Source organism: Erythrolamprus reginae, chromosome 5 (assembly GCF_031021105.1).
Source record: "Erythrolamprus reginae isolate rEryReg1 chromosome 5, rEryReg1.hap1, whole genome shotgun sequence".
In the NCBI taxonomy this organism is placed as follows: Eukaryota; Metazoa; Chordata; class Lepidosauria; order Squamata; family Dipsadidae; genus Erythrolamprus; species Erythrolamprus reginae.
Genome location: NC_091954.1, coordinates 102,735,405 through 102,754,793, shown reverse-complemented (window position 1 = coordinate 102,754,793; position 19,389 = coordinate 102,735,405). Strand labels below are relative to the sequence as shown.

At 38.3% G+C, this 19,389-nt stretch overlaps 1 protein-coding gene across 1 annotated transcript in view; it reads left to right on the top strand.

Annotated features, from left to right (window-relative positions):
* SPATA16 (spermatogenesis associated 16) overlaps window positions 1-19,389 on the top strand; it is a 262,235-nt gene that overhangs the window by 157,456 nt on the left and 85,390 nt on the right. The window contains exons 5-7 of the mRNA XM_070753649.1: window positions 14,664-14,811; window positions 17,896-18,042; window positions 19,055-19,167. Of these exons, the coding sequence (XP_070609750.1) occupies window positions 14,664-14,811; window positions 17,896-18,042; window positions 19,055-19,167 (408 nt within the window). The remainder of the gene's footprint in view (window positions 1-14,663; window positions 14,812-17,895; window positions 18,043-19,054; window positions 19,168-19,389) is intronic.

Below are 19,389 nucleotides of genomic sequence, written 5' to 3'. Positions count from 1 at the left end.
AACAGTTCTCAGTCTCTCTCTGTTTTAGTTTTTATCGCAGTCAAGCTTGAGAAGCTCAGCTCAAATAGATATGTGGTTGAAAACGGGAGCAATCTTTGTTGGCCAGAATGGGGAACTCCTTGGCGACCAATAACCAAAAACTGTCCAAAGGAAGATCAGCAAACTTTAGCTTTAAACCACAATTAGAAATCGGGACCACGGGCAGGAGTAGCAGCTTCAACTACTCACCACAGCCACACAATGACAAGTGCATGGCAGCCCGAGCGGGGACCTTCCTGGGTGTGGATGAGAGATGGCCTGCTATCGGTTCATCGCTAGTGGTCAGGATGAATCCTAGAAGGTGATTGGCCAGTGAACGTTCCCTGTGCCTCCACTCTTCCTGTCGCTGATAACTGGAGGGATTGTGAGGGGAATGTTTGTGTTCAGATGGAGGCGGCTGGTGGCGGGCTGGATAAATGGTCTCCGCGGGCCATAGTTTAATTTCCCCACGGCACACCTGACCATGTCTTGTGGCACACTAGTGTGCCGCGGCACACTGGTTGAAAAAACTGATCTAGTCCAATCACCTGCTCAAAAAGGAGTCCCTACACCATTTCAGACAAATGGCCATCCAATCTCCTCTTGAAAATTTCAAGTGCTGAAGCTCCCACAACTTGTGAAGGCAAGCTGTTCCACGGGGTTTTTTTCAGTATAAAGTTTTTATTTTTTCCTTCATACGCTTTAGTACAATGTCAAATATCTTCTATTTCCAGTACAGTAAAATGCAGTATTTTGTTAGTAACTCTTGTATAATCCCAGGGAAAAAAATCATAACACAAAATTATTAATTTCTCTGTAGATTTTTTGTCCCTTATTGCAAAAATAATAATAATTATCTAATCTTGTCGTCCAGCAATCACAATCATCATGTGTTACCTCTTTTCATTAATGTTCCCTCAAATATATACTGACAAATAAACAATATTTCTAACATTGTAATTAACTGGTAGGTCACAGTGCCTCCTATTTCTCTTTACACATTTTACTTAAAACTAAAAATCCCTGTATAGTCTATTAAATCACATACATTGAAAATACTAAAATAGGCAAAAAAGAAAAAAAGAAAAGAAAAAAATATTATCAATTTCCACTGTTCCACTGATTGATCTTTATCACTGTCAGAAAGTTTCTCCTTATTTTGAGGTTGAATTTATCCTTGATTAGTTTATTATTATTATTATTATTATTTATTGGATTTGTATGCCGCCCCCTCCGAAGACTTGGAGTGGCTCACAACAGGAATACAAAATACAAATCCAATGATTAAAAAAGCAAAACAGTTAAAAACCCTTGATTAAAAACACTCATACAAACCATACATTAAACGGAGCGGCCGAGGGGAATCAATTTATTATTTATTTATTTATTTATTTATTAGATTTGTATACCGCCCCTCTCCGCAGACTCGGGGCGGAACACAACAACAATAAAACAATGTACAGAGAACAAATCTAATATTTAAAAATATCTAAACCCCATTATTTAAAAGGACATACAACACAAGCATACTATGCATAAAACTATATAGGGCTGGGGGAGATGTCTCAATTCCCCCACGCCTGACGGCAGAGGTGGGTTTTGAGGAGTTTGCGAAAGGCAAGAAGGGTGGGGGCAGTCCTAATCTCCAGAGGGAGTTGATTCCAGAGGGTCGGGGCCTCCACAGAGAAGGCTCTTCCCCTGGGTCCCATCAGACGGCATTGTTTTGTCGATGGGACCTGGAGAAGGCCAACTCTGTTGGACCTAATTGGTCGCTGGGATTCGTGCAGCAGAAGGTGGTCCCGAGACCGCCTGCTGCCGCACAAATCCCAGTGATCGGTTAGGTCCCACAGAGTTGGCCTTCTCCGGGTCCCGTCGACTAAGCAATGTCGTCTGGTGGGACCCAGGGGAAGAGCCTTCTCTGTGGCGGCCCCGACCCTCTGGAACCAGCTAATGTGCTGAAGCTGACCAGACTAAAGACTAGCCAGATAAATACCTGGTAGGCAGATTATTTTTTCCCTATTTTATTCCCCCAAAACGAAGGTGTGTCTTATACTCCGGTGCGTCTTATACTCTGAAAAATACGGTAAGTTGAGGGTTAGCTGTATTATGGCATATCCTTCATTTCTTTCTGTCTCCCTTTCCAGCTACAATACTGACTTGTCCTCATTCTTCCAAAGGTGTGTTTGTGTGTGTGTGTGAGATAGGGGATCCATCATATTCCTTTTCAAGTTGTCTGGTTGATTAATTACCAGTTTGGTTATTTTTTTTCTAACTGTGCTGTTTCCTTATCATCTTTGCCTAGATTCTCTTTCGGCACATCGGATTTTATTTTGACATCTTCTACATCATAAAAACATCCATCTGCTAAGAGGTCTTTTCCCAAATCAATATGTTCAGACAGATAACACAGCAATCTGATTTCTCCCAAAAGGTGTTTTTTTCCACTGGACTTTGTGGTTTTTCTTTTAGACATTTCACTTCTCATCCAAGAACCTTCTTCAGCTCCTTTTGGATGAGAAGTGAAACATCTTCAAAGAAAAACCAGAAAGTCCAGTTGTCTCCTGAAAAGCACCTTTGGGACAATCATGACCTGGATGACTGAGAATCTCCATAGACATATTGTTGTTGTTGTTGTTGTTGTTGTTGTTGCTGCTGCTGCTGCTGCTGCTGCTGCTGCTATTATTATTATTATTATTATTATTATTATTATTATTATTAATTAGATTTGTATGCCGCCCCTCTCAGGGCAGGGATAGGCAAAGTTGGCTCTTTTGTGACATGTGGACTTCAACTCCCAGAATTCCTGAGCCAATCATGCTAACTCAGGAATTCTGGGAGTTGAAGTCCACATTAACTCTTGTTTTGAATCCAAGGAGGAGCTAGATAATTAATCTTCTTCTGAGCTGTCTGCCACACTCTCCTCCTACCTGTCACTCATGTCTTCTTGGTCAGAGGAGCCTTCATCAGCAGATTCCACTGGGGGCAAAACAGGCCTGCAGCATGTTGATGTCCCCCCGACATCCACAGTCCTTGGGGCAGGAGCTGGGCCAGAGCTAACCACAACTGGGCCAGAGCTAACATTCCCCGCTACATGCCTTGTAACCTTACCTTCCAGATAACCCTCATAAATCTGATTTCTTATTCGTATCCCACATTAAGTTGGTTTGTCAGGGATCCCCAAACTCAACAACCTTAAGACTTGGGGACTTCAACCCCCAGAATTCTCCAGCCAGCTATGCTTGGAGAATTCTGGGAGTTGATGTCCCCAAGTCTTAAAGTTGCCATGTTTGAAGACCTCTGGTTTAAGGTTAAAAGAAGAGGTCCACTGGCTACCATTGCAATCTGGATTCCTTCTAACTGCATGTGAATAAATGCATATTTTCCCCACATCGTGCCTTCTTCTTACTGTCCCCCCCCCCCCCCTTTCTTCAATCCAAAATACCTTACTGGGGTCAATCTAAAATATGTTGCTTTTTTAAAGACAAAAGACAAGATGGTACCACCTCCTCAACCACCTACTCCTTTCCCTATATAGATGCTGATGGGGTGGACAGGTGTGTCTTAATGCAGCACCGACAATAGGATAATCAGGGACAGCAGATAAACAGATTTCTTTTTCATGCCTGAACACATGTTTACCCCACATTGTACATTTCAATTTTATCTGAACAAAAGATACATTTCCCATCAAAATAAGCATTTTCCCCTAGAGGTGGGTGTTAGCAGGTTCTGAACACTTCTGGAGAACCAGTAGCGGAAATTTGGAATGGTTTGGAGAACCAGAAAAGACTACATCTGAATGACTCTGCCCCCTTCTATTTTCTGCCTACTTGAAATGGGCCATTTCTGGCCTCCAAGGGGGGGGGGCTATTTTCACTCTCTCCAGGTTCTGAAAGAAACATAGAAACATAGAAGTCTGACGGCAGAAAAAGACCTCATGGTCCATCTAGTCTGCCCTTATACTATTCTCTGTATTTTATCTTAGGATGGATATATGTTTATCCCAGGCATGTTTAAATTCAGTTACTGTGGATTTACCAACCACGTCTGCTGGAAGTTTGTTCCAAGGATCTACTACTCTTTCAGTAAAATAATATTTTCTCATGTTGCTTTTGATCTTTCCCCCAGCTAACTTCAGATTGTGTCCCCTTGTTCTTGTGTTCACTTTCCTATTAAAAACACTTCCCTCCTGGACCTTATTTAACCCCTTAACATATTTAAATGTTTCGATCATGTCCCCCCTTTTCCTTCTGTCCTCCAGACTATACAGATTGAATTAATTAAGTCTTTCTTGATATGTTTTATGCTTAAGACCTTCCACCATTCTTGTAGCCCATCTTTGGACCCATTCAATTTTGTCAATATCTTTTTGTAGGTGAGGTCTCCAGAACTGAACACAGTATTCCAAATGTGGTCTCACCAGCACTCTATATAGGGGCTGATCTAAGGCCTATGATTAAAAGATAGGTCTAACATGCTTTTCAAAATGACAAATGTTAAGGAAAGCACCAGTTCTTCATTATACAGGTCCTGAAGATGCCTTTGTAGAAGTGTGGTCAAAATAATCAGGTAGGATAGTTTTCAGCAAGTGTGCGAAAGAACATACATACCACGGCCTAAAGTGACCAAAAGGATGTAGGCAGATTGTAATTCATAACCATGTTAGCAATCACATCATTGCTAACTGTGCCAAATATATTATCGGAGTGGGGCGGCATACAAATCTAATAAATAATAATAATAATAATAATAATAATAATAATAATAATAATAATAATAATATCCATGGCAGCAGGAGCAGGAGGAGGAAGAGGAGGAGGAGGAGAAAAATTTAAAATGGGAACACTTAAATATGATCTTCATTTGCTTTGTCCATGGGCTGGAGACATTAAGAGGACATGGCAGAAAAATTGGTTAACAGGGCACGTTCACCCACAGTTAGTAGAAATAAAGAGCATCAGTTTGTTTACAGGAGGATATTAGTTCCATCACAAATGAGAATAGCTTCTGTAATCACACCTTTAATGTGATGTGGATAACTACAGATCAGAGGTAAATAAGATGCTGCTTGCCTGTGCCAATGTGCTCCTAGCCAATACCTGCCAGGTATTATTTCCTTGCCTCCCCAATCCCTCTTTTACTATCCAATAACACCTGCTGGGCTTCCTTTTCCCACCTGAGTTTTAAAGGTTCTTTAAATAAAAAAATGAACAAATAGAAACGTGGTGCACCCTAAACTACCAGATTTCATGTGTTTTCAGTTGTGCCTTTGAATTGAAGAGCCGGGGTGGCGCAGCAGGTAGAGTGCTGTACTGCAGGCCACTGAAGCTGACTGTAGATCTGTAGGTCAGCGGTTCAAATCTCATCACTGGATCAAGGTTGACGAAGCCTTCCATCCTTCCGAGGTGGGTAAAATGAGGGCCCGGATTGTGGGGGCAATATGCTGGTTCTGTTAAAAAAGTTCTATTGCTAACGTGTTGTAAGCCGCCCTGAGTCTAAGGAGAAGAGCGGCATAAAAATTGAATGAATGAATGAATGAATGAGAATGAATGAATGAATTAGTAAATAAATTACACTGTGATGGTGAAGAGTTCAGATCAGGGGTGGGATCCTCCTGGTTCCGACTGGATCTCCTGAACCGGTAGCGACCTACTGGTAATGTCATGGATCCGATTCAGTCAGTACTGGTCTGAGCATGTGACCATCTCTCTTTTTTTGGAAAAGTTTTGTGAAATTTTCCCTTTTTGGATGTCTTCTCCACTTTTGCCACCACAGAGAAGGCTCTTCCCCTAGGCCCCGCCAGATGACATTGTCTAGCCGAAAGGACCTGTAGAAGGCCCACTCTGTGGACCTAACTGGACGCTGGGATGCATGCAGCAGAAGACGGTCCTGTAGGTAGTCTGGTCCTAAGCCACTTGGGCTTTGTAGGTCATAACCAGCAACCAATTGGCAACTAATGCAGCATCCCACCATCATGTGATCAAAATTTGGGCAACTGGCCCAAATGGATGGTTACAGTTTCCTTCAGTCACGCAATCACCACCCGGGTCAGCAGGAGGGCCCTTTTTCAAACAGCAAAAGTGGAGAAGCCATCCAAACAGGGAAAATTTCACACACCTTTAAATTTGAGTAGTCACAAAAAGGACAAACGATAGACATTATTTGTTGAGGAGCACGCTAACATTTATGGTTTTGTACTGAGCCCACAAGCCTCAATGTAGTAACAGATTAGGAAAGTAGCTCAATTTTCTTTAATTGCTATAAAAGTTCAGTTCTAGATAATGATTAAAATGAATAAAGCATTGATGGGTGAAAACATACAATTCAATTATTTCCTATTTTAAAAGTCATTAAGGATCATACTAAGATACTAGAGAAGGAAGGACAATTAAAAAATCTATTAAGTATTCAATAAATAGTGCATAAAGTTACTACCCCCACTGTGACCCCCACTGTGGGCTCAATAAGATTAAGATTTATTAGATTTGTATGCCACCCCTCTCCGAAGACTGGTCCATTACTCGCCCACACCCATAATTCCATGTGGGGGGCCATGCACATGTGCACGTGACACCCCCACTCCCTGCTCCCAGCACATGATGGCATACCCATTTGGTGGGTGGAGCGCCCCACCGATGCTGCTAACAGTTCGCAGAATCGGACCAAACCAGGAACAACCCACTGCTGCCTTAAACTTTTTTGAATCAATGTTCAACTTTAAAAAAAAACAAAAAAACTTTAATCTTCTGGGATCACTTCCGTGCACATATCTCTTAAAGGGACACTAAATCTAGATTTTCTTTCCTGCCAAATCATTCACTTATAGTTAAACTGTGTTATAGCATTCTAACACTTCCTGAACTTTAGAATAAATCTCTTTCAAGCCTTCCTTCTTTTGCCTTATGCCACTCAATAGAAACATATAATTTTTAGCTCTTCTGCAAGGGCATTTTTAGAAACACTTTGCTATAAATTAAACCAGTGGCTTAAATTAATAAATACATTTAAGAGCCAAAAAAATAAGCTACTATATGATGTAGTCAAACATTATTGGCAAAGCCTGCAGGTAAGATGGGTGTTTTCCACGGTAGTATTATGTTTTATTTATGGATTAATTATTATTAAATGGGAAATGGAGAAAAGTACATTTTCTGCCCTTAGTAAATAAAAAGAAGAAGATTGTAACAAGGATATTCAACGTATAGTCCAAAATTAAGACTTCTCTACTCCACCATATTTTTCTTGGATGGACAAGTTCGTTACCTTTGGGAAGTATATACTGTAACCAGTAATTGTATCTTCCTATTCACATTCCTCAGTTGGCACTAAGAGACGTACTACTGTAATGCTAAATCTGAAAATAATACATATACATCATGACAAGTGACCGTCAATAACTTTGCTTCCATGAAAGCATTCTAAATGCACAATGAGAAAAGAAGATACTAAATATAAGATAATATCAAAAACCAAAGATACAATTCAATGATTTAAAACTAAGAGGTAGAAGTAGAAAAGTTACACAACTAGCCTAAATAAAATGTCCTATCTATAAGGCCACTCTCATCTGCAGACCATCTTAGGAAAGTGTTCTATCCCGGGCCTACGCAGGTTGAAAGCAAAGGAGGAACCCACATAATTTATACAAGCCAAATTCATGTATGTGAGTTTATCTTGGCAGCTTCTTAGTGAGAGAAGTTAAAAGGTAACAGTCCAGTGGCTAGGCTACTGCTGAAGCTAATTTGCGCATTCCTTTATGAGATAAAGAGTCTCTAGTTTCACTGACTTACATTTAATGCTTTCCAGAATTCCCGCAGACAGGGCAATTCTACTCCAAGGACTTTAGCAGAGAAATAACACTTCCCTAGTGTAACATGGCTGGAAACTGCAAACATCAACTGATTCCATTACAAAACGTTGAAACTCCATCCTGAATTTCCCATATGCCACCCTTAAATACCTATGGGGAGTGGTCAACAATTCCCTAGAGTTAACAAACTACAGACTACTTCCTTTTCCCATACAAGTATTCTTGTTTTTTTCTTAGTCTTTTAAAGCAGGCATTTAACAGAGACTCATGGCCTTCCTCCTCCTAAGAACATAAGAATATAAGAAGAGCCATGCTGAATCGGGCCAAAGCCCATCGAGTCCAGCATTCTGTGTCACACAGTGGCCCACCAATTGTCCTTGGGGATCTTGAGCAGAAAGAGGAGGCAAAACCCTCCCTTTCCCTTGACCCCCAACAAAGGGAATCCTTCCTGCCTCAACCAACATAGAGGCGACACATGGACATCCATTTCAATAACCATGGATACACTAGGCATCCATGAATCTCTCTAATTCTGCCTTGAAGCTATCAAGGCTGACAGCTGTCATGGCCCCTTCTGGAAGTGAATTCCATAAACCAACGACCCTCTGGGTGAAGAAATATTTCCCTTTATTTGTCCTTGCTTTCTTACCTCCTCCTCCTCTAAGTCAGGCCCTTCTGTCATTGGTCTATCTGCCGCCTCTGATGGTCTTTCAGGTCCATCCAGGTCTATTTCTCCCTCACTTTCACTCTTTGCATCAGCTGGCAAAGCCACTGGCCCAGGGTACCAAGAGCTGGTATTTTAGCCAGCAAGAGCAATAGCACTTAGACTTACTGAATATGCTTTACAGCCCTCTCTAACTGGTTTTACACCATCAGCATGTTGCCCCCAACACTTTGGGTCCTCATTTTACCCACCTCGGAAGGATGGAAGGCGGAATCAACTTTGAGCCTGGTGTGATTTGAAAAACCCCTATTCAAACCAAGCTTCATTGATCCCCATAGGCATAATAAGTATTACTGTATCTTAGCAAATGCACATCAGATTAAAATTGTGTTTTTAATAATTTAAAAGATTAACATAATATTAATTATTAAGATTAATATGATTAACCATTAGCCAGTCTTTCTTACAGATAATAAATTATTCATTTAAAAAAAGATTAAAATAATTAAATGAGCAACAAATATGCCAATTGTTCATCTTTCTGTAACAGAATAACAGAGTTGGAAAGGACCTTGGAGGTCTTCTAGTCCAAACCCCTGCTTAAGCAGGAGACCCTGTACCATTCTCTTGGGAGGACCCTGTACCATTCTCTTGGGAGGACCCTGTACCATTCTCTTGGGAGGACCCTGTACCATTCTCTTGGGAGGACCCTGTACCATTCCAAACAAGTGGCTACCAGACTCTTCTTAAGGTCTTCCAGTGATAGAGCATCCATAATTTCTGAAGGCAAGCTGTTCCACTGGTTACTGTATTTTTTGGAGTATAAGACACATACACCCCTCTCAAAAGAGGGTGGAAATGTTGGTGTGTTGGTGCAGTCAGGCGGTAGGGAAACAAGTAGGATGCTTGGCTGCATAGCTAGAGGTATAACAAGCAGGAAGAGGGAGATTATGATCCCGCTATATAGAGGGCTGATGAGACCACATTAGGAATACACTGTGTTCAGTTCTGGAGACCTCACCTACAAAAAGATATTGACAAAATTGAATGAGTCCAAAGACGGGCTACAAGAATGGTGGAAGGTCTTAAGCATAAAACGTATCAGGAAAGACTTAATGAACTCAATCTGTATAGTCTGGAGGACAGAAGGAAAAGGGGGGACATGATCGAAACATTTAAATATGTTAAAGGGTTAAATAAGGTCCAGGAGGGGAGTGTTTTTAATAGGAAAGTGAACACAAGAACAAGGGGACACAATCTGAAGTTAGTTGGGGGAAAGATCAAAAGCAACATGAGAAAATATTATTTTACTGAAAGAGTAGTAGATCCTTGGAACAAACTTCCAGCAGACGTGGTAGATAAATCCTCAGTAACTGAATTTAAACATGCCTGGGATAAACATATATCCATCCTAAGATAAAATACAGAAAATAGTATAAGGGCAGACTAGATGGACCATGAGGTCTTTTTCTGTCGTCAGACTTCTATGTTTCTATAGACCGAATACAGCTGTTTTTGGCTTCCTGAAGCCTGCATAAAAATGGGGTGTGTAAACGGTTTGGGAGGTCTGCAGAGTGCTCCGGGGATTATAGGAGGGCAAAAATGCCCCTGTTTTGTGGGGAAACAGGCAAAAAAAATGGCCTAATTTTCACAAAAAATGGGTTTGCGGAGGGTTTAGAAGGTCTGCAGAGTGCTCCTGGGGGCTGGGGGAGGGCAAAAACTTTTTTTTTCTTATTTACCACTTCAAAATCTTGGTGCATCTTCTATACCATAGTCCATAAATGCAGTAATTGTTCTCATTGTTAGGAAATTTCTCCTTAGTTCTAGGTTGTTTGTCTCCTGGATCAATTTCCATCCATTGTATCCTGTCTTGCATTCTGGTGCTTTGGAAAATAGTTTGACCTCTTCATCTTTGTAGGAGCCCCTGAAATATTGGAACACGGATGTCATGTTCCCCCTAGTGCTTTTTTCATTAGAACCCAACCCTGTAACTACAGTGGTACCTCTACTTACAAACTTAATTCGTTCCGTGACCAGGTTCTTAAGTAGAAACGTTTGTAAGAAGAAGCTATTTTTCCCATAGGAATCAATGTAAAAGCAAATAATGTGTGCGGCTGGGGAAATCACAGGGAGGGTGGAGGCCCTGTTTCCTCCCAGGAGATTCCTAGAGAGGCCCCATGGAGGCTTCTCCCCACCTTTTCTGGCCCTATTTCCTCCCAGGAGATTCCTAGAGAGACTTCTCCCCACCTTTTCCGGCCCTGTTTCCTCCCAGGAGATTCCTACAGAGACCCCATGGAGGCTTCTCTCTGCCTTTTCCAGTTACAGTTTCGGAGGCTCAGGTTTGTAAGTGGAAAATGGTTCTTGAGAAGACTCAAAAAAACCTTGAACACCCAGTTCTTATCTAGAAAAGTTCTTAAGTAGAAGCGTTTGTAGGTAGAGGTGCCACTGTATTGTCTCTTTGTCTATTTATCTATTAGGATGAGAAGAAAGGGACATCTGGTGAGCCCTCAGGATGCTCACCCTTGACCAAACGCTGATATCTGGCCTATTAGTTGGTTCTTGTCCTTATTAGCAGCCCTTCTTTAAGTAGACACTTCAGAGGTCCTTCAGAAACTGAGCTATGGTCCTGTGGTCTGACTGCAGTTGCCTCACTAGGTCTAGTCAGGCTCAGAGGTCCTCTCAGAATTGATGTATGGTATTTCTTGTCTCAGTCAAGAAAATAAGAAAGTGTTTCTACTGCTTATCCAGAGGCTGAGTGACCTGATAGCTGATTGCTTAGACATTGTCAGTAAGAGGGCAGATCCAGGGCAGGCCCCTTGACATACAGCTTTCTTCAGAAGTACTTTGCTGTCCTCCCAGCTCCCTGAGGTGAATGCCTGAACTCTGTTTAACAGCACAGGCAATGCTGAATTCCCTTAAATGTATCCACGGATTTAATATATATCTTTGCTATTAGCAAATACAACCTGAATGCAGTAATTTTTCAGTTCCACACAGTTTTTTTTTTGTGTGTAAAGTCTTTGTCATTCGTCCTTTGCTTTTGTCACATGAAAAATAGCCCATTAACTGAGATCTATCTCATTTGAATTGTGACATATCATTAGAGTGTGGGGAGAGGAACCTATATCAAAAGTGAAAGACAGATATGCGTACATTCTAAGTTTGGATTCAGGCAAGGTGTCCTGCCCGAATCCTAGATTGATTGTTAACTGATATGAGCCACTTTGCGAGGGAGGGCTGAACTTATACATAAAGATTAAAGATTATATGTTAAATTACTAACATAGATTGGGGGTTTTTTTTTGGGGGGGGGGCTATAGATTAATTTTTTTGTATTGGATTTTAAACAAAATTGTTGTAGCACTAGGAAGTTTAAAGGAAACCTCTATTTGTCAATAGTTATTTAGCAAACTAGATATACTATATTCTTGAGTTTAAAGTAAAAATATAATCTAAAAATATGAAAAAAGTAACTCCGAATAGACTTATGGCAAGAATTCCTAGTTTATTACACTAAGTAGGAGGGCTGTGTAGAATATTAATTCATTAGCCAATACTTTTTCTATTAGTTTTTTTAATTGTTATATTTAGTATATTTCTCATTAACATTTCATCATGATTAGACAAATATTCTGAGCTATCTTCCTCAACCTGATGCTTTCCCATAGTGTGATTAGAAGAGTTGTGGACTATGAAAAGCTATTCTTACAGGATAATTAAACCTGCATTTCTTGATTTTAATAATGGGGGTTTTAGTGTTTTTTAAATTATTAGATTTGTTCTTACATTGTCTTTGTTATTGTTGTGAGCCGCCCCGAGTCTATGGAGAGGGGCGGCATACAAATCTAATAAATAATAATAATAATAATAATAATAATAATAATAATAATAATAATAATAATAATGGCAGGACATGGTTGATATAACCATGATTTGCTGAATAAGCCACAAATAATGGGTTCATATATGGCTTTATCATTTATAGTAAATGTTATGTGCGAACTAAGCCACTGTGGTTTAATAGATAAACTATATAAATCCATAGTTTTATAAGATTGGCCATTTTATGATGCTCTCCAGAATGCTCTCCAAATTTGTGCACTGGGATAAAGGATTGCAGAGAAACCAAATCCTGCAACAATATTTGATTGAATAATAATAAGAATATATTATTATTATTATTATTATTATTATTATTATTATTATTATTATTATTATTATCATTATAATACAACACAGCAAACCAGATCACTATGCTGGATTTCGTATTTCATCACCAGTCGGGCGCTTCCCAAGCACCTAGGACTGCGTGATGTAGCGACCTTTTGCAATTGACAGATGGAGATTTTGTCAATTCCACTGGGACCACTTTCACTGGCTTATGCCAGAGTCGTTGCAGCTCGATTTTTAGATCTTCGTATTTTACTAATTTCTCTAGCTGCTTCTCCTCAATTCTGCTGTCCCCTGGGATTGTGATGTCGATGATCCATACTTTCTTTTTCTCCACAATCAGGATGTCTGGTGTGTTATGCTTCAGAATTCGGTCAGTCTGAAGTCGGAATTCCCACAGTAGTTTTGCTTGCTTTTTTATTATTTGCTTGCTTTTTTATTATTATTTTATAATATTATTATTATATTATTATTATTATTATTATATTTATTATTATTATTATTATTATTATTATTATTATTTAAACTTGTATGATGTCCTTCTCCGAGGACTCAGAGACAGAAATAAACAAAGAAAGTTGGTTTATGTGATCAAGTTTAAAATAAGACTTTTCCTCCCCAATGTTCTAACAACTCTTTATGGACTTTTGCTGCCACCAGAACTGATATTTTAGAATAGAATAGAATTTTTATTGGCCAAGTGTGATTGGACACACAAGGAATTTGTCTTGGTGCATATACTCTCAACGTATATAAAATAAAATATACATTTGTCAAGAATCATGTGATACAACACTTAACGATTGTCATAGGGGTCAAATAAGCAATGAAGAAGCAATATTAATAAAAATCTTAGGATATAAGCAACAAGTTACAGTCATACAGTCAACATGGGAGGAAATGGGTGATAGGAATAATGAGAAAAACTAATAGAATAGAAGTGCAGATTTAGTAGAAAGTCTGACAGTGTTGAGGGAATTATTTGTTTAGTAGAGTGATGGCGTTCGGGAAAAAACTGTTCTTGTGTCTAGTTGTCTTGGTGTGCAGTGCTCTGTAGCGACGTTTTGAGGGTAGGAGTTGAAACAATTTGTGGCCTATAGTTAAGGAGTGGGGTTTGAAATGAAGAGATATTTAACCTCACAGGGGGAAAATAATTATTTAATTGGTTTGTAATTGTTGTGAAAGTTGGAAATTACTTATTTATATATTCCTTTTCTTTATTGTCATTTCTTTTTCTTTTTTCTTCTTTCTTTCCATTCTCTTCTTTTTCTCTAAGTTTCATTTGTATTAGTTTTTACTATTTTAATTAAAATCTTAGTAAGATTATATTATTAAGGGTGTGGGGGCAAAGCAAAGCAGGTTACTGAATGAATGCGAGTTCCAAATCAAGAATTACTGAAGTTGTTGTTCCAGTCTGATTTTCTTTGAGCCCTTTCCCTATGGGTGTGGGTGACTCTTATAAATTTAGGATGTAAATCACAAATTCTCTATTCCTTCATTTTATTCTGCACGTGCTACATGTTTAAAACAACATAAAAGTTCAATCAGTTTCCTTGGCTTTGAACAAAATCTTGAATAGTATGAATATGACCTTGACAGAAGATAAAATTCATTTTCTTATTACCTTTCAGATAATTCACTAAAGTCTATCTTCCTCCCACCAAAGGCACAGACCTGCTGCAGTGGGAAATATTTACCAATGTTCTTTCCCTACATTAAAATTTATTCTCTCAGGGTGATACAGACAATGCTTCCTGGAACTCATTTATTTATTTTTTCTAATTAATATTCAATCCTGAAATATGTTATCTTTGCATGACTGTGCAATTATTAAGGGGGAAAATATCATCCAAGAAGGTAATTATTTTTCATTTCCCCCCCCCCTCATCTTTTTCTACTTTTTAAATAGTAGCTCAAGTTAAAAAAAAAATACAGGCTGTATCATCTGTCTTTTCCCCCTTCCTTATTTTGTTTCCTTATATATATTTTTTTCTTTTTTAGGCTATGATTGAAGAAGCTATCACCAGGGCAGAATATTTTTCAGTGATGTACACTCCCTTTGCCATAAAAATAAAGGTTGAAAACACAGACAAGCTAAAGGACGTTTTTATCACGAAGCATCCTGACTATGTGGAATACATATACACAGGTGACAACATGGCACAGTCCTTCAAAATTAAGCATGCTAACATTGGTGGGTGGGTTTGGGGGAGACTGTGAAAAAAGTAGTGAACTATTATCAGCACTAGCACCAGAATTGGTATTCACTTACCTTCGCAAATATGAGTCAACACCTCTCATTAATAAGAACAATGAGTCTGCTTATAGAAATGAAGTACAGGGGCTGACATTATGGTGTAAAGAAAACAATCTTACACTTAACACCAAAAAAACTAAAGAACTGATAATTGACTTTAGGAGGAAGAAAGATGTATTTTTCCACCATTGCACTTAAATGGCGAGGAGGTGGAGAGGGTTGGTAGTTTCAAATTTCTGGGCTCTTATATCTCAGGGGACCTCTCATGGACTATGAATACTAATATGCTTGTGAAGAAGGCACAAAAGAGGCTGTACTTCCTGAGAATACAGTACTCAGGAAGACAAATTTATCTCAGCATCTACTGTTGTCCTACTATTGCAGCACCATTGAGAGTGTCCTGACATACGGCATTCTAGCTTGGTATGGGAGCAGCTCTGTAGTGAACAAAAAAGCTCTACAGAGAATTATTAAAACTGCCCAGAACATATATCCTCTCCTCTAAGTTCACTTTTACCCTTATATATATATTACCACATGTCTATTTTTCTTCCTATGTATTTGTGTATTGGACAAATGAATAAATAAAATAAATAAAAATAAAAAAGGCCACTGCCTCCCAGCAATTTGCCAAACAGCAAACAGGAAGCAGTACAGATGATACACAGTACACTGTTTGTTGTATATTTCTGTGCATGTGTGTCTGACCCATAGAAATAGCAAAGAATTGGAGAAATGTACATTATGACAGTATATTAATGCCAGAAAGTTTTCTTAAATGTAGTTACGCTAACTCCTCCCAATTATTTAAATAGATCTGCTACAAACATGACTACGTCAGGGTTTAACTCAGCTGCCTTATCTTAATAATAAAATAGGACACAGTTCCATTTTGGATTAATTATTTATTTATTTATTTATTTATTTATTTATTTATTTATTTATTTATTTATTTATTTATTTATTTATTTATTTATTTATTTATTTATTTATTTATTTATTTATTTATTTATTTATTTATTTATTATTATTTATTTATTTATTTATTTATTTATTTATTTATTTATTTATTTATTTATTTATTTATTTATTTATTTATTTATTTATTTATTTATTTATTTATTTATTTATTTATTTATTTATTTATTTATTTATTTATTTATTTATTTATTTATTTATTTATTTATTTATTTATTTATTTATTTATTGGATTTGTATGCTGCCCCTCTCCAGAGTTATACTTTTACAGATCTTTAAAATTGATGTGGCTTTCTGGAAGTATTGTATATATTATTCTCTATTATTTAAAAGAAGATACAATAACACTGGGCGTCTTCAGATCAAGCATTTATTTTAAAAAGCGTCTTCATTTTGTTAAGTTGTCTAGAACAATAATCAAGCAGTCTTTAAAAAATAAGTCTAATAATTTGAACATTCTGTAGACATTTATAGTTATTGACTTACCTCCTTGCAGTTTTAGCAGTCCAACATTGCCAGTAATCCACCTGTCAGCAATTTGCCTCCTTGCAGCTAGTTTCACATTCAGTGTTAGGAAGTGGCCTGCCTGTGCTAAATCAGCTGTGTGTCAGGAGGCAAACAATTCAATTGCTTGTGCTAATCAGGCTTTGCACTTGCTACAAGGAGGTAAATTACTGGGAGGCAGAAACCAAAAAGTGAGTATGGCTGGGTGGGGCTTCATTTGGTTTATAACACAAACCCAGGTTTTCACCCTCTTTTGTGGGGTAAAAAGGTGCTTCTTATAATCCAAAAAATGTGGTAATCACTGCAGTTGTTAAATTAGTAATAAAGAGATTGACTGAATCCAGCTTATTTATTTATTTGTTTGTTTGTTTGTTTGTTTGTTTGTTTGTTTGTATGCCGCCCCTCTCCGTAGACTCGGGGCGGCTCACAATACAATAAAAACAGTTCCTGACAAATCTAATAATTTACAATTTAAAATTTAAAACAGTTAAAAAAACCAATTTTTAAGCAGACATACCTACAAACATACCATACATAAATTATATAGGCCCGGGGGAGATATCTCAGTTCCCCCATGCCTGACGACAAAGGTGGGTTTTAAGGAGTTTGCGAAAGGCAAGGAGGGTAGGGGCAGTTCTAATCTCTGGGGGGAGCTGGTTCCAGAGAGTCGGGGCCGCCACAGAGAAGGCTCTTCCCCTGGGGCCCGCCAACTGACATTGTTTAGTTGACGGGACCCGGAGAAGGCCCACTCTGTGGGACCTAATCGGTCGCTGGGATTCATGCAGCTTCCCATTGACTTTGTCAGAAGTTCACAGAAGGTGACCATATAACACTGTGACACTTCAACCATTATAAATATGAACCAATTGCCAAGTGGCTAAATTTTCATCACATGACTATGAGGATGCAAAAAAAAAATCCAGTAAAAATGTAAAAAATAAGCATAGGTTACTTTTTTCAGTGCAATTGTAACTTCAAATTATCACTTAACTAATTATTATAGGTCAAAGACTATCTATATTGGACAGGGAAAAAAGGAGGATTTTCTTATATCTTTTGACAAGGTATTCCCCCATAGGCCCCCATAAAGTTAGAGAAATCGCTGCTGAATAAATATAAGGACTGTTGAATTTTCATAGAAGGAAAATTACATGTAGATTACATAATACTCAATGACTGGATGACTTGATCGCCATCTGAAAATACAATGATAAAAAAGAAGCAGCTGCTAAGGATTTTTTAGCCCATGCAGAGATAAGATTTTTTTTGCACTGAGAAATTAAATTCCTTATTCCTTCCTTTCAAAAAATAATAATAATTTTATTTATTACCTGTCTTCTGCGATGCTTACATGTTTATGGAAATTGGGAAGTTGGAATAGTAAATATCAATGACTGTCTCACCATAGTAGATGTTCTCTTCTTTCTTTCTTTCTTTCTTTCTTTCTTTCTTTCTTTCTTTCTTTCTTTCTTTCTTTCTTTTATTTATTTCCAGACCCTCATGGATTGCACAGTTTACCCCAAACAGCTGATTGGTCTTGTCCATCTCCTCAATCCTATTTGCTGACACTGGGCCTGAAAAACAAAGAAGTCGGAAAATTTTTAGAAAAAATGTCTTGTAGAAAACTGCCAACGTTTTCAGGTTGTAAAATCCCCCCCCCCTCTCTCTCCCTCCCCCCCCTCCCCTTCACCTCTCCCTCTCTCGGATTTCTACTTAAGAAGGTGTTTCTCAATCTCAGCAATTTTAAGATATATGGATCCCATCTCCAAGAATTCCATGCTGGAAAATTTTGGGAGCTGAAGTCTAAACATCTTAAATTATCAGTGTTGAAAAACACTGCTTTAAAGCTACATCACCATCAGTTTCATATATTCTCCCTTATGTGCATCTTCAAAGTTAGGAAAAGCAATTTGTTGGAGAAGATTTAAGCAGATCTTACTGATACAGAGTTGTACACAATTTTCCAAAGTAGCAAAATGTGCACATTGATGTACGCACAAACATACACATACACGTTTTGAAGTTTACAAATGTTTTTAGTGGTTCCTTAACTAGTCCTAGCCCCATGATATAACCAGGAGGATATACAGTATATACAGCACAATTGAGATAAAGTGGGATCAAGGTGCTTATACCTCCGAGTCTTCGGAGAGGGGCGGCATACAAATCTAATAAATTATTATTATTATTATTATTATTATTATTATTATTATTATTATTATCTCACATTTATGATCAAACTGATTAGAAGCCATTTTTCTTTCTCTTCTGTTGAGAGAACAATCAGTAATTAATTTGGTGATTATTTGAGAACTGTCTTTCACGTACACATAGCAAATATTAACAAAGCCTTTAAATAGTGTATTTTGGATGTTCTGTAGTAGTAAATAAATAGACTTGTATCTCATTTAGGCCTTTGAGGCGAGGAGAGGCCAAGCAAGGCACCCCTTGACCTGAGTGATGGCAAGTTAGCCACGCCCACCTAGTCACATGATCACCTAGCTACGCCTATCCAGTCACATGACCACCAGCCATGACAACCCAGTCACATGACCATGCAGCCATGCTCACAGAAACAGTAGTAAAAAAAATTGAATCTCACCACTAATTTAAATATGTATAGTCAATGTAACTTTTTTTGCCTCCTCACTAGAGCACAAAGCTCCCTTCAGCCCTATCACAAAAGAAGAGGCCGAGAGACACCTGGAGACCATTGGAAAAAGGATCTTACCAATAATGGATTTTATTAGAGGCACCAAATTAACAGTGAGTAAGATTATGTTTCCATGAAACCAGAAGTGGGTTCCTCCCAGTTTGGACCGGGTCACCCAAACTGGTAGTGACCCACTGGTGATGTCATGATGACATTACAGAACCTGTTCGATTGGTGCCGGTCCGTGGGTACTACCATCTTTAAAAAAAAAAAAACGATTTTTTCTTCTTCTTCTGAGCATGTGCAGAAGCTGAGTTTCCAGCACTGTGTATGCA